Source organism: Bos javanicus, chromosome 1, assembly GCF_032452875.1.
Source record: "Bos javanicus breed banteng chromosome 1, ARS-OSU_banteng_1.0, whole genome shotgun sequence".
Taxonomy (NCBI): domain Eukaryota; kingdom Metazoa; phylum Chordata; class Mammalia; order Artiodactyla; family Bovidae; genus Bos; species Bos javanicus.
The window spans coordinates 84,331,574-84,343,970 of NC_083868.1; the positions used below are offsets into that span (position 1 = coordinate 84,331,574).

A 12,397-nucleotide genomic window follows, 5' to 3' on the forward strand; every position below is an offset into this window, starting at 1 on the left:
AGTCTCAAGTGACTTACTAGACAATATACATGAAGAATAAGAAAAGCAAAATCTCTTGATTTTCCTATTATGTGCAGATTATTTTATAAATACAAAAAGCAAACAAACAAAATACAGGAAATAAAATAGTATAGGTATAACAAAAAAGAGAAAGTTATAAAAACAAGAGTACCATATACACACTCCTATTCACCACATTTGAGAAAGAGTGTAAAGCAAAAATTTTTTGTTCATTAGATGAAAAGTCTCTTCAAAGGTGCTTTATCTTCCTTTGGTAGTGAAAGAACCCCCTATCTTAAAGCCACAAAGTGAAATAGCATCAAAGAGTGCTAATAAAGAGCACACTTCCTGCTTCAACTGGTAAAGGCAGGAGCTGACTGATTAGATTATCTAGAGATGTGGGTTCAACCTGTTCCAGTTTATAGGATACTCATCTGCAGCAAAGGCTACTTAGAGAAATTTCACACCTGCTGACATGGGATGGACTACATCTTCCTATTACTCGCTCCAGCATTCTTCCAACAGATGCACACGCTGTTTCTCCTTCTGAGAAACAGCACATGGAGTCCAAGCACTTGATACTTGAATTTGTTTCAGTAAGCTGAAGGAGGTGAAGCAGAAAAATATTAGTTACTGATAGATCTGGACTTCCAAAAAGCATTAAAAAAAAATAATAACAAGCGCTTTAAAACCAAAAGTAATGTATACATATTTTATATAATATGGAAAGGTATGGAAGACTTTAAGAGTGATTAAAAGGCATTATGTCTTAAATTAGAGGTTGAGTAAAATGGTTATATAAAACAAGTAGCTGAATCTTGTATAAATCTGGAAAGTTTGTGGATTTAAAAAAATGTTAAAAAAATTATCTTTTGGCCCCATCACACGGCACGTGGGATCTTAGCTCCCCAACCAGGGATGGAACCCACATCCCCTGCCTGCACTGGAAGCACAGAGTCTTAACCACTGGACTGCCAGGGAAGTCCCGAGATTGTGGATTTCAGTATCTTAATATATTATGATCAATATACATCAACCACTCAGAAACTTACTGAAGTTTAATTCTTTGAACTTTTTAGGTGAAACTGCTCCTGCAACTTCAATTAAAAATATCCAGTAACTGAGAAAAGCAGAGTTTAAATTATTTTGAAGATTGGGAAATAACCAGGCAGGACTGAATTCCAATCTTCAGCAATAACACCAACAGCAGCAAACACCTTACAAAGTGTTTACTATGTGCTAAATTCTAAACATCATATAGATATATATACATACACCATAAATAATTCTTGGAAAAAAGCATCATTTGCCTTAAGTTGCTAAGCAACTATTAAGTGCTAATCATGTCCATAATAAGCTCATCTTGTTTTTTTAAAAATTAACTGGTGATTATTAAAGTCGATTAAATAAGTTGTACTATTTAGATTTAAAACTGAATTTCTGTAAGTATGCAAACTTTATACTGAGGAGGAATAAACAACCTGGCAAGATTACTTAAAGCCACAGTGCTAATAATTTCAATCCTGTTAGAGTAAGGGGGAAAAATGGTATAACCACATAGCCCAATGATTCCCAACCTGGTTTTGACACAGTCAAGGGTACTCCTAAATTTCTCAAGGATTATCATTTTAAACAAACTTATTTTCATTTATTTTACATGTATAACATACTGTATAACAAATCTTTCAAAAATAGAGGAAGGAAAACAACAAAAATAGATTCATTGGAGTGCTGCAGTTCACAAAGGTTGGGAGTCACCAAGTGTCGAGTACACGCATGGCAACAGGGTACATTCATGGATGGCACAATGGACAGAAGACACAAGCATGATGGAACATAAATAACCTGCATTCTGAACCTAAGCAACTGGTAAAAGAAAGTAGTTAGTTGCTCAGTCGTGTCTGACTCTTTGCGATCCCATGAGTAGCCCAGCAGGCTCCTCTGTCCATGGAATTCTCCAGGCAAGAATACTGGAGTGGGTTGCCGATTCCTTCTCCAGGGGATCATCCTGACCCAGGGACTGAACCTGAGTCTCCTGCATTGCAGGTAGATTTCTTCACCATTTGAACCACCAGGGAAACAACTGGTTAGGTCCAGCGAAAACCCTGCTCATAATAACCCTGTCAAATACCAGGCAACGTGAGACAACTTGGTTCCTTTTTGGCAATGAACTGACTGCATCAATGTCCTAGGATCTGCTGAACACTGAGGAATAGCCAAATTTCAACTTGTTCTTTCATTATAATGCTCTTGATTTAGGACTCTTTACAGTACTACTTCTTAACTGTGTTTTTTGAGATATTTACAGACATCGCATGAAAAAAGTTTTGTGTTAAGTTTGAGAAACCCTAGTTCAAGGAATGTCTAAACACTTTTGTGAGTAAAGGACTGCCAAGAAGTCATGTTTTTATGGTCAGTCTCCAGGGGGAGAGTTAGACGTAGTGCAAATTTGTTTTTTTTTTGGTGAACTTCCCTTCTTCCCCTCCCCCCAGGGAACATTAATTAATCAATACCAGGAGGAATATTAATATTCAGTGGAAGATTTTAGGAAATCTTGGTTTAGGTAACAGGATTTAACTAGTTTCCTAGTTTCATTCTTGGGTCACTGGGCTCTAGCCTCCTCTGTCTCAAAACCAGCCTCTGTAGGAAGCAGAACTTTACAACTCCCACATGCTCAGCGAGAAACTACACCTCAGACAGGCCTGTAAAGCCCTTTATAACCTGACCTAAGGCTGCCTTTCCTACTCTACCTTTAAATGCTCCTTGTGTCCACACAGCCAACCAGGCAGTGTTCCTTGCCTGAGAACATGGGTCAGGGCCTTTTACCAATTAGGGGCAGCATGCTGACTCCTAACACCAAGATCAGTTTAAATACTGTCATTTCTATAAAATCTTCCCACCTGTCTAACTCTCAGTAACCTATTTCCCTCTAGATTCTACTCCAATGGTTGGTTGTATCATTTAAATGGCAGAAGCACTTAAATTCACCTTGTATTTCATTGAGCAAGGCACTACACTGGTTTTTATAGGGGACAATCTACTGAGTTAAGGATAAAGAAAAGAAAGGGTGGGAGGTAAGTCAGAAACAAGTAATAATGGCTTATTACTTAATTATATTATAATTAAGTTATATTAATTATAATTATTAATTATATATTATATATAATATATATTATTAATATAACTTAATTATAATTAAGTTATATTAATGGAATGCTTACTGTGTGCCAGTTACTAGGTAAGAAGCTTCTTGTGGATTATCTCATTTATAACTGCTTTTGGGATAGGCACCAGACTTAAACACATTTTACAGATGAGGAAACAGAGAAGTTAAAAATATATTCAAGCTCACCCAGCTGGGGCTTGAATCTTGGGTTTCTTTGAATCCAGGGCCCAAACCTCTTTACCACGCCGTTATACTGCCTTCTTATAATTATGGTATAAGGCAGACTACAAACATCAAAAAAGGGGAAGGGAAGCTCAAAACCAGCTGTTGTTGTTGGTATTAGTGGGAGAGTATTTTGATGAAAAAGATGGCATCTGAAATGCATACTGAAGACTGGATGGGATTTCAACAGCTGAAGATGGGAGAGAAAGAGCATTCCAGGCTAAGCAAAAAGAATGAGTAACTATGTGGGCAGAAAAGCATGATGTGTATTCAGCACATATTTAGCCTAAGTGTTGAAAGAGCAGCTGTTACTCGTGCCCCCTGGCAAAAAGACCAGTGTGCCTCAAAGTGTGATCTATGGATCATTGTTGGTCTGAAAACAGTTACTGGCCCATGAGAACACAAATGCATCTGATCTGTGAGATTAAGAGATTAGACAATTTTACTGCAATCTGACAAGAATATTTTTGTAACTGTTCAATCTAATAATTTCAAAATTGGGGCTTATTTTATATATCTTTTAAATTTCATTTCCTAGTAATTCATTTTTATTGTATTTTACAAAAGTATTGGTCTATGGTGAACTAGAAATGAACAACAAAACAAGAAAACAATCTGGTCCTTCATCAGATTTATCTGGAGAGCACTGAACTAGACTAGAAACTCGAACAAGGAGTTTGTCTGGTTCTTCTTAATTTAACAGCATATGCTTCACTAACTGCTGGGGTTCAACCAACTGACAGGGATTCACTAAAGATGACATCCATAAGGTCAACAGCATTTTGAGTGTCCACATATTAATACATGCAGAACAGTGCTTAGGTCTGGATCTGACTTCAGGCAATTATCTTTCTTTGCACTCATCACCTTTTACCTTCAAACCTGAGGACAGGTATTAAATTATGGGCAACTTAACACAGAGTAAACATCTTAAAATGTCAAACATATATAAAGAAATGATTTCTCAGATTACCCTTTGATCACACTAAGTAAAATACATTTCTTTTTCTTCCCTAAAGGGGAAAACCCGCACCTGCTTTGAAAATGCTGGTTAAGTGCATTTCTGTAAAGCTATCTACTGGAAACACTATACTGTTCTCTAGCAAGCCTCCAAGTTCTACCACTTTCCCATATATACATCTTTGATCTCGTATCATAGCTTCCAGTATAACTGAGAGTGCAGCATTTAGGTCTCATTTCATTCAAAGTAAGGAGAGAGGGTCATTACCTTTAAAAAAAAAAAAAGACTATTAATAAATACTAGAAAAGAAATAAAGCAAAATAATGGGAGTGAGACCCTACTTAGTGGACTAAAAAGTTACCTTTTAACTTATCAGAAATTTTGATTTATTGGTGAGACTCACTCTCCACGACACTTCTCAGAAACAACCACATAACTCAGAGCTAAAAGGGCTGCCAAGCAAAACAGCTATGGAGAGCCAACATGGGTACGTAAGGCTAGTGGAACTTTTCATCTTTACAGAACTTCCCTTCTGAAATAAATTCTAGCTTACTGCTTTTATATCCAATATTTTCACATCACTGATGGCAAACATTTAGAATTTTCTCCTGTTGCTTCTACAAAAATCTTTCTTGAATCTTCTAAGTTTTGGAAAACTGTCATAACATTTCTAAGTTTTTTAGTCACTCCCATGCCATTTTACCTATCAAATCAAATAAAGTTTTATCAAACTATTAACCACATTTGTTCTTTGTTCTTTTGGTCTTAAAATTGTTTTATATATTTCATAATCAAAGTGAATATCTTGCTTAGCCTTATAGGAGGTATTTGGAAAGAAGCCTTAAACTATAATGATGGTGAGAAAAAAAGGCTCCTGTTTAGGAAATGTTTTTCTTTTAAATCAAGAAAGTCATCGAATATTACCAATTTCCAAATTTGGTTAAGAATAGTAAAACCCCTAAAACCAGTATCAGCTTCAAGTCCTTATTGAGAGCTGGAAGAGGTAGCTGTTTAACGATGGTATTTAAATAACTGCTTCTCTTATTCAAGGCCTTTTTCTCCAAAACATGCTGCAAGTCATATTTACCTTCCCTAGACTCCCTCCCTTTTTTCCTTCTCCCCAAATAAAATAAACAATTTTGAAAGATAGTTATAAGCAAAATACCTCTATACTGACTTTTAGGGATCCTTAGAAAGGAGATTTCCATATGTGTTGCCTAAATTTAAGTATGAAAATAAACATACATTATTAGGCAAGCTTATTGTAATAAATTTGGCTTATTCCTTGTTTCAAAAAGACTGAGACTCTTTTAATAATGTGATTACCAAAAAACAAAACAAAACAAAAAACCAACCCAATATCTGACTAGGAATTTGTAGTTTAGATGAATAAGAGTTTTATCAAACTATTTCACACATATCTGTGAAATAGTTTGATAAAACTCTTTATTTTAATGGAGATGGTGAATCTGAATAGCAATTATTAACTAATCAGCTGAGCTGATGTTAAAAAATCAGTTTTCTAAGTATCAGTCATACACAACATATCATTACTATTTGGTAGAAATAATATCAATACTAATATCTTTCTTCATTTTGACCTCCAGATGAAAAAGCTGTTCAGTAAGTCAGCACAGATTTGAAAATAACATTAGTTTGTAAAGTGTCACACTTATCAGATATGCCTTATTATTATCAGCCTTTTAAATGTTTGATTCTGTTTACAAAATTTTACTCATTCAGAAAACTGTACCTTTTAGTGGCAAATAACTGAATATAGGCCATTTAGGTTTTCTGTTCTTCTGTAGTTAGCTGCTTTGTTAAATGAAGTAGTATTTCTATGTTATCTTTGTCACACAAGGAGAGGAAGGTGACTTGTAGTTGGTTGAAACTGCTTAAAATGGTGGTGGTGGTGGCAGATTTCAGGTCTGGGACTTAAGTACCCTGATCCACAATGAGAAGGTTTAGTAGCCCTCGCATCCTGTTGATATCTCTATGGTAGCTTCTAGGTGCAAGCTGGAAAAGGGCATCCAGAGTAGAGCCAAGAATCCAGAGAGAAAGAAATGACAGAACAATGAAGGCCTAAGAGGCAGGTGACATAGAGGGAGATAACTAGGAGAGTCTATGGCCCATGGTAACATTTAAGGCTCAGCATAACTCTCTGTCTGATTTGGTAAGGCTAACCAAATTTTGATTAGAGAAACAAATGCCATTTCAAGAAAGAAAATATAGATGAGCGGGATTATTTAACACTTATTTTTAAAAGTGATTTTTACCTCAAAATATATGCCAAAGACAGAAATACTCAAAATACTTTTATTCAACCAATTTAAGTTTAGTGATAAGCAGAAAAAAACTGCAGATCAGGGTTACACCTCCAGCACTTTTACTAAAATCATATCCATGGTCTAAGGGTTCTTCTGCTTTCTTATTTATAGGAAGAGAGACCATATGTCACAGGATGATAGAAGAATTCACTTATCATTCCTTTGGAAAAGTAATCGTAACAAGGCCCCTATTATTTAATAGGGGCATTCTAGGAACCCAATTCTCAACCATACTGTACATTTTAATGGATATATTAAAGCAAAGCAGCACCAGATACATGTCTTTTGAAATATCCACTTGAGCTTGAACCTTTGGGGAACTTTTATCACAGAGGACATAATTTCACAGTATTAGCATAGTCAGGACCCAAAAGGATTATCTGCTGTAGGAAATAACCAGGACATAATCTAAATCCCAGCCAGCATCCCCTTTTAACCAGTACGCCCTTCAGCTGAGTTTTCCTTTCAGCCAATGAGTGCATGTTCTAAAAACTAAAAATCTTTCTATATTTATCAAAATACAAGATAAATATGTTGTAAAGATAATCACATGAAATATCCCTGAACAAAATAAAAATCTGAATTCTTTTGGATTTCTTTTCAACTAATAATAATAATGACTGACAGTTGACTAATCTCCAGCATTTTCCATTTTGGGCAATTCATTAAAAGAATCTAATTTTAAAAACACTTTTCAATATAATTCACATTTTTTCCAAATTACTGTACCTGTTCCACTGTCTGATTTACAATCTTCAAGTAGCTTTGTTTTAAAGTTTCTCCATTTATGAAGGTTATCTCAGATGACACAATAGCACCTTCTTGACCAGTAATTACAATATCCAAAGTGGCAAACAGTCCAAGTAAAAATATAATTACTAGCGGTAAGAATTTTTATCTTCCTTGGTTACTACCAATTAAAATAGTTTGCATATCCCAATCAGATCTAGAAGTAGTCGGTAGGATTTATATCTCAAGAGGGGAGTTAATCAAGTCTTTATTTAAATTCACACTTTTCTATTACAAAGATGTAACTATGACAGCTAATGAAAATTAAGAACTGAGAGTTTGGTGAGTATCAGTCAACAGAAAATTATTCAGTACCAGGTCTAAGCACTCAGTCATTTGACCATTCAACTCAAGGGGGAGACTTAGATAAGTAATGTGGTGTCTAACTACATTAACATGGATAAAATGACACACAGCTACAAAGTGGGAAAAGTGATTTCAGAAATAAGAGAAATAGCATGACATATTTTCAAAAGAAGTGAAAAGGAATAAATTTTTCACTATAAGACAATAAGACAGAATCTGAAGTAAAGTAAGATTTAACTTAACTCCAAAGGAAGATTAATGAAATATTCGGGTACAGACATATAGAAAAATGTAAAGATCACAAAAAAAGGAAAACAGGTAAACAAAAACAACATATGAGAAACAGTGAAGGAATGAGTAAAGTAAAAACTGGAATGTGAGGCCAGTCCTCCCACAGCGTGCCCCAAGCTTAAGCGTGTAGCGGACACCCCAGGAAGGCCCAGTGCAGTACTACCTAGTGCGTGCAACAACTGTCCTGCTGGCTGCAAGCCTCAGCTAGCAGGTGCCCACTGTCCTCCCCTCTGTGCTTGCTTTCAGCAAATTCATATGCTGAGCTGACTGAACCCTTATCTTCTTCCATCTGGAAGGACAGAAAAGGAACAAGTCTCGTATTACAGAACAATACTCTCACTGTATATAAGTTTAGAATCAAAACAGCAAGTCAGGGTCCACAATCTGTGAGGCACAAATGAAAGTTCACACAACACCACATTCATTTACTGTCACAAAAGAGAGCTAATAGGAGCTTCTTAAGGAGCATACAACAGACCACACAAAATAAAGCCATGGTTATCCAGGGTACAAAGTTAAATTAAAACCAGGTTTCTGTCAGTAAAATTCAAGTTCTTCTATTAAATTCCTTTCCACTAACAATTAGGGTTCTTATTGCAAAGGTATGTCTTATTTCATATTTCTCATGCTCCTTCTCAGAAGACTTCTCTAACTTCAGCAGAGTGGAAGGGTCAATCATATAGCCTTTCAAATGTTAGACATATGGGTAAGGGGGAAGCTTGACTTGATTTAGTAAACAATTAAATCCTTAATTTAAAATATCTTTAGTGAGTATTAACTAACTTAAAACAATTTCTATTCTTCTATTCACAGGGGCCATGCCTCATGGCTTGTGGGATCTTAATTTCCCAACAAGGGATTGAATCCAGGCACTCAGTAGTGAAAGCGTGGAGCCCTAACCATTGCACTGCCAGGGAATTCCCTCTATATTTTAAGTATTAGAGACCTTCTAAGGAATATGTGCCCATGGCCAAGCTAATTTAAAAATTTTAACCTTTCTTAAAAAAAAAAAAAAAGACCTCAATAAAACATACTTTTCCCTCATTTCTATGTGTTTTCTCAGTCTTAGGGCTAATGAATAATTATTTCTATAAAAAATGCTATAGTAAATTTCTTATATACATAATAAAGTAGAATTTCTTGGTTTCAAGAGTACAGTAAGTTTATGTAAAGATAGCTTATTATTATAGCTTTGCTTTTTGTAAGGGAGTGGAAAATATTAAAAATGAGTTTTCTTTTATTTAAAAAAATTATTAATAGCTTTGTGTTAATGGTTCTTAAGAAGTATCAATACTAACCTTATAAAAGATTTGAAAACTCTTAAAGACATTCAATACATGTATAATTTTCCTGTCACAATAGTAAACAAGTTATCCTGAACCACACCCAGGAATACTGTTCAACACGGTTCAAAAACAAGATGCATTTAAATTCACAGGGTGCACCAGCAGACAGATATTTGTGGGCACTTTTGCTTCATGAAGCTATGAGCAAATGCCCATCCAGTGGTCATTCACCACTCATGTAAGCAACTGTTATTTCTGCCTGACTTTTGGTTGATTATATTTCTTTTTGTTTTTTGCTGATGCTGACAGTAAGTGAGTAAGACTATAGTATATAAAATGGTCATCTGATAGGTGAAGAACCTTGAAGCTCAGAGTTGACTAATCTGATTAGAATATAGAGGGTGCAGTGCCAAGGGCATGCTGGGCTAGCACTCAGGCCTACCGACTACCCAACAGGGTCTGCCATTGTTACACGACCTGACTGGAGAGTGACTTGTAGGAAATACAACGTGACTAATGTACCTGCGTCCATTGTATTCTTTCACAGATGAATGAATGTTAAGCTTACTATTTTATTACACTATTAAGGAGTGGGATATCTTTAATTTACAATTTCTGTGCTTCATTCTTTGTCTATCACTGCTCAAAAAATGTTGCTTGATTTGAGCCACCATATGTGAAAATATAATTTAATAAAAATATTAAGATTATTCACAATGCAAAAGTTAATCCTCACAAATCTGCTTACCAGAGTGTTCTTTTAAATAATGAGTTCTCCTATTGCCTTAAGGTTCATAATCAGATGTTCAAAAATGTGATAAGTACACAGTTTTCAGAAGGCACATATAGATAAAAATGATATACATATTTGGCTTAACCAAAGTTGGAGGTAAATCTTCCAAGTTCGTTTTCATTTTAGTTCTCGTTTTAAACATGAAATTTAGTTGACTACCACTTAAACTCCCATTTATATATCATCTACATATTTGTAATTCAAAGTAGAATATTTCAAAAACCCTCATACTAATAGGAATAATAAAATCAAAAGGTTTGGTAAAATTTGGAAGAGTTCAAAATTACAGGGTTACATAAGTTATTTAAGCAGGGCTTTGTCAAAGTCATTCATTTGATCAAGTGAACACAGATTAGAAATCTACAGAATAAAAAAGAATTTTAAAAATACATATGATTAAAAATCCAGGGTGAGAAGCTGAAAGGTGCCAAAACTAAAAACAAAGAAAAAAGTTGTAGTTATATTACTTTTCCTCTTCAAACGAGATTGGAATTGAAGTTAATATATAACTTTGGTATCTTAATATGAAAAGTTCTAGGATTCAAACTTTCATTCTGTTCCATCAAAAGACATCTTGGGATTACTAATTATTTTTTGCAGAAACTGACAGAATGAATCTGTCGGTAGAGATAAAGATGTATATGAGATACAAAATCTATTATTCAATTTATAGATGCACTAAACAGTAGCAAGGATATGAACCATTTCAGCAGCATTACAGTGCACAAAGACAAATAGGCATGTGTATTTACAACACATATTAAGGCAAGATAAAAAATAGGCAACTCTCACTTCTAAGTAACTGAAACTTAAAACTTTAAATTTTATGATGAATTTCTGTAGCTTAAATTACTCAACATGCAGGAGCATTCTTAAATACGAGTATGACAAGCAGAAGCATTAGAATTGTGTTAGGAAAGTAGTTAAGGTATAAAACATATAACAAAGTACAGATCTCTGTACTGTTATGCTGATTTTCATCTCAAAGAAATGGATATTTTTTAGGTTTTAACATACATAATGGTAAAGGTCAAATTAGAGACAGAGCTGTGCTAACAAAAATGCCCCACTCTTAATTCATGCCTCTGCCCATCTTTTGAATATAAATTGACCTTTAGCATGCAGAAGAGTTAACGAGGTTCTACTCCTCCTACTCTACCTAAGTTTGCTCAGCTGATTCCTTGCCCTCGACAATGGCTGCAGTGCGATGAACTCGTCACTGAAAGCGACTGTGTTGGAGTACATCTATAAGTGGACAGAAAAGGGATGGGACATACAACAAGTCAGTGAGCTGTATTTATCATCTAAGAGACAGACACAGGACAAGCTTTGTAAAGACATTTGTTCCTACAAGAGCAGGAAGTATCATACATGCTACACATACATGACTGACATTTGTAGGGCTGTTGGCTTTGCTATCCCAAGAATTTACTCTTATTACCACATTGCTATTCTGCAGGAAAAACTCAAAATCGATGCTGCCAACTCTTCTTGTGATATAATTTTTCTTGCTACTATTTGGATGATAGCAAAATGAAGTAAGGAACTGACAGCTTTCTAACAATTTTATCATTTGAAATTAGAGGTGACAGTACAAGTCTGAAACAATAAAAATTACTGACTATAGCAAAAGAATAACATCACACATGGGATTTGAAGGACCATATACTGTCTTAACAAAAACAGAAAAATCCCCCATAGGCTAGGAAAAATCCCTGAGTGAAAGTAGAGATTTCCTCTTTATTTTTATATGTTCATTTTTTACGAAAGTACAATTGATTTACAATGTTGGACCAATCTCTGCTGTATAGCAAAGGGACACAGTTTTACACATATATACATTCTTCTCCTCTTTAGATCAGACCCCAGTTGAACATCCAGTCAAATCATTTAAAAGAAATTTAGTGGGGGTAAAAAGGGAGATTATACAGGCTTTCAGACATAGAAAAATGATTGATTTCTTAACTCCATTTTTTAAATCAATTAAAACCCATGGTAAAAGAACCAAAATATAAAGCACTTTTAACTTTTTCTTGTTTAAGGGTCCATCTTAAGGTATCAAATACTTCCTGTGTAATCCTTTAAAAAGAGGCCTATAAAAATAATAAGGACTAACATTATCATCCTGTATTATCATTAAGAAATCTCTTTGAAAGATGTAAGTATGTAAATACTCTGCCTAAAGAAAATTTCCAAGTATAAATGTAAATAATTCTGATTTACTTTTATAAAAATTTAAGTTTCTAAGTGATGTCA

The 12,397-nt window shown here is 34.7% G+C and overlaps 1 protein-coding gene across 5 annotated transcripts in view; it reads right to left on the reverse strand.

The window, feature by feature from the left end:
- The window catches only part of ATP11B (ATPase phospholipid transporting 11B (putative)), a 123,583-nt gene that overhangs the window by 9,760 nt on the left and 101,426 nt on the right, over window positions 1-12,397 (reverse strand). For 2 of the 5 annotated variants that reach the window (XM_061414871.1, XM_061414907.1), the window contains one exon: window positions 468-601. In XM_061414871.1, coding sequence (XP_061270855.1) covers window positions 468-601 — 134 coding nt within the window. Of the gene's footprint in view, window positions 1-467; window positions 602-8,225; window positions 8,352-11,300; window positions 11,387-12,397 lie in introns of those variants that run through there. The other 3 variants (XM_061414889.1, XM_061414881.1, XM_061414896.1) reach the window with 3 other exon arrangements.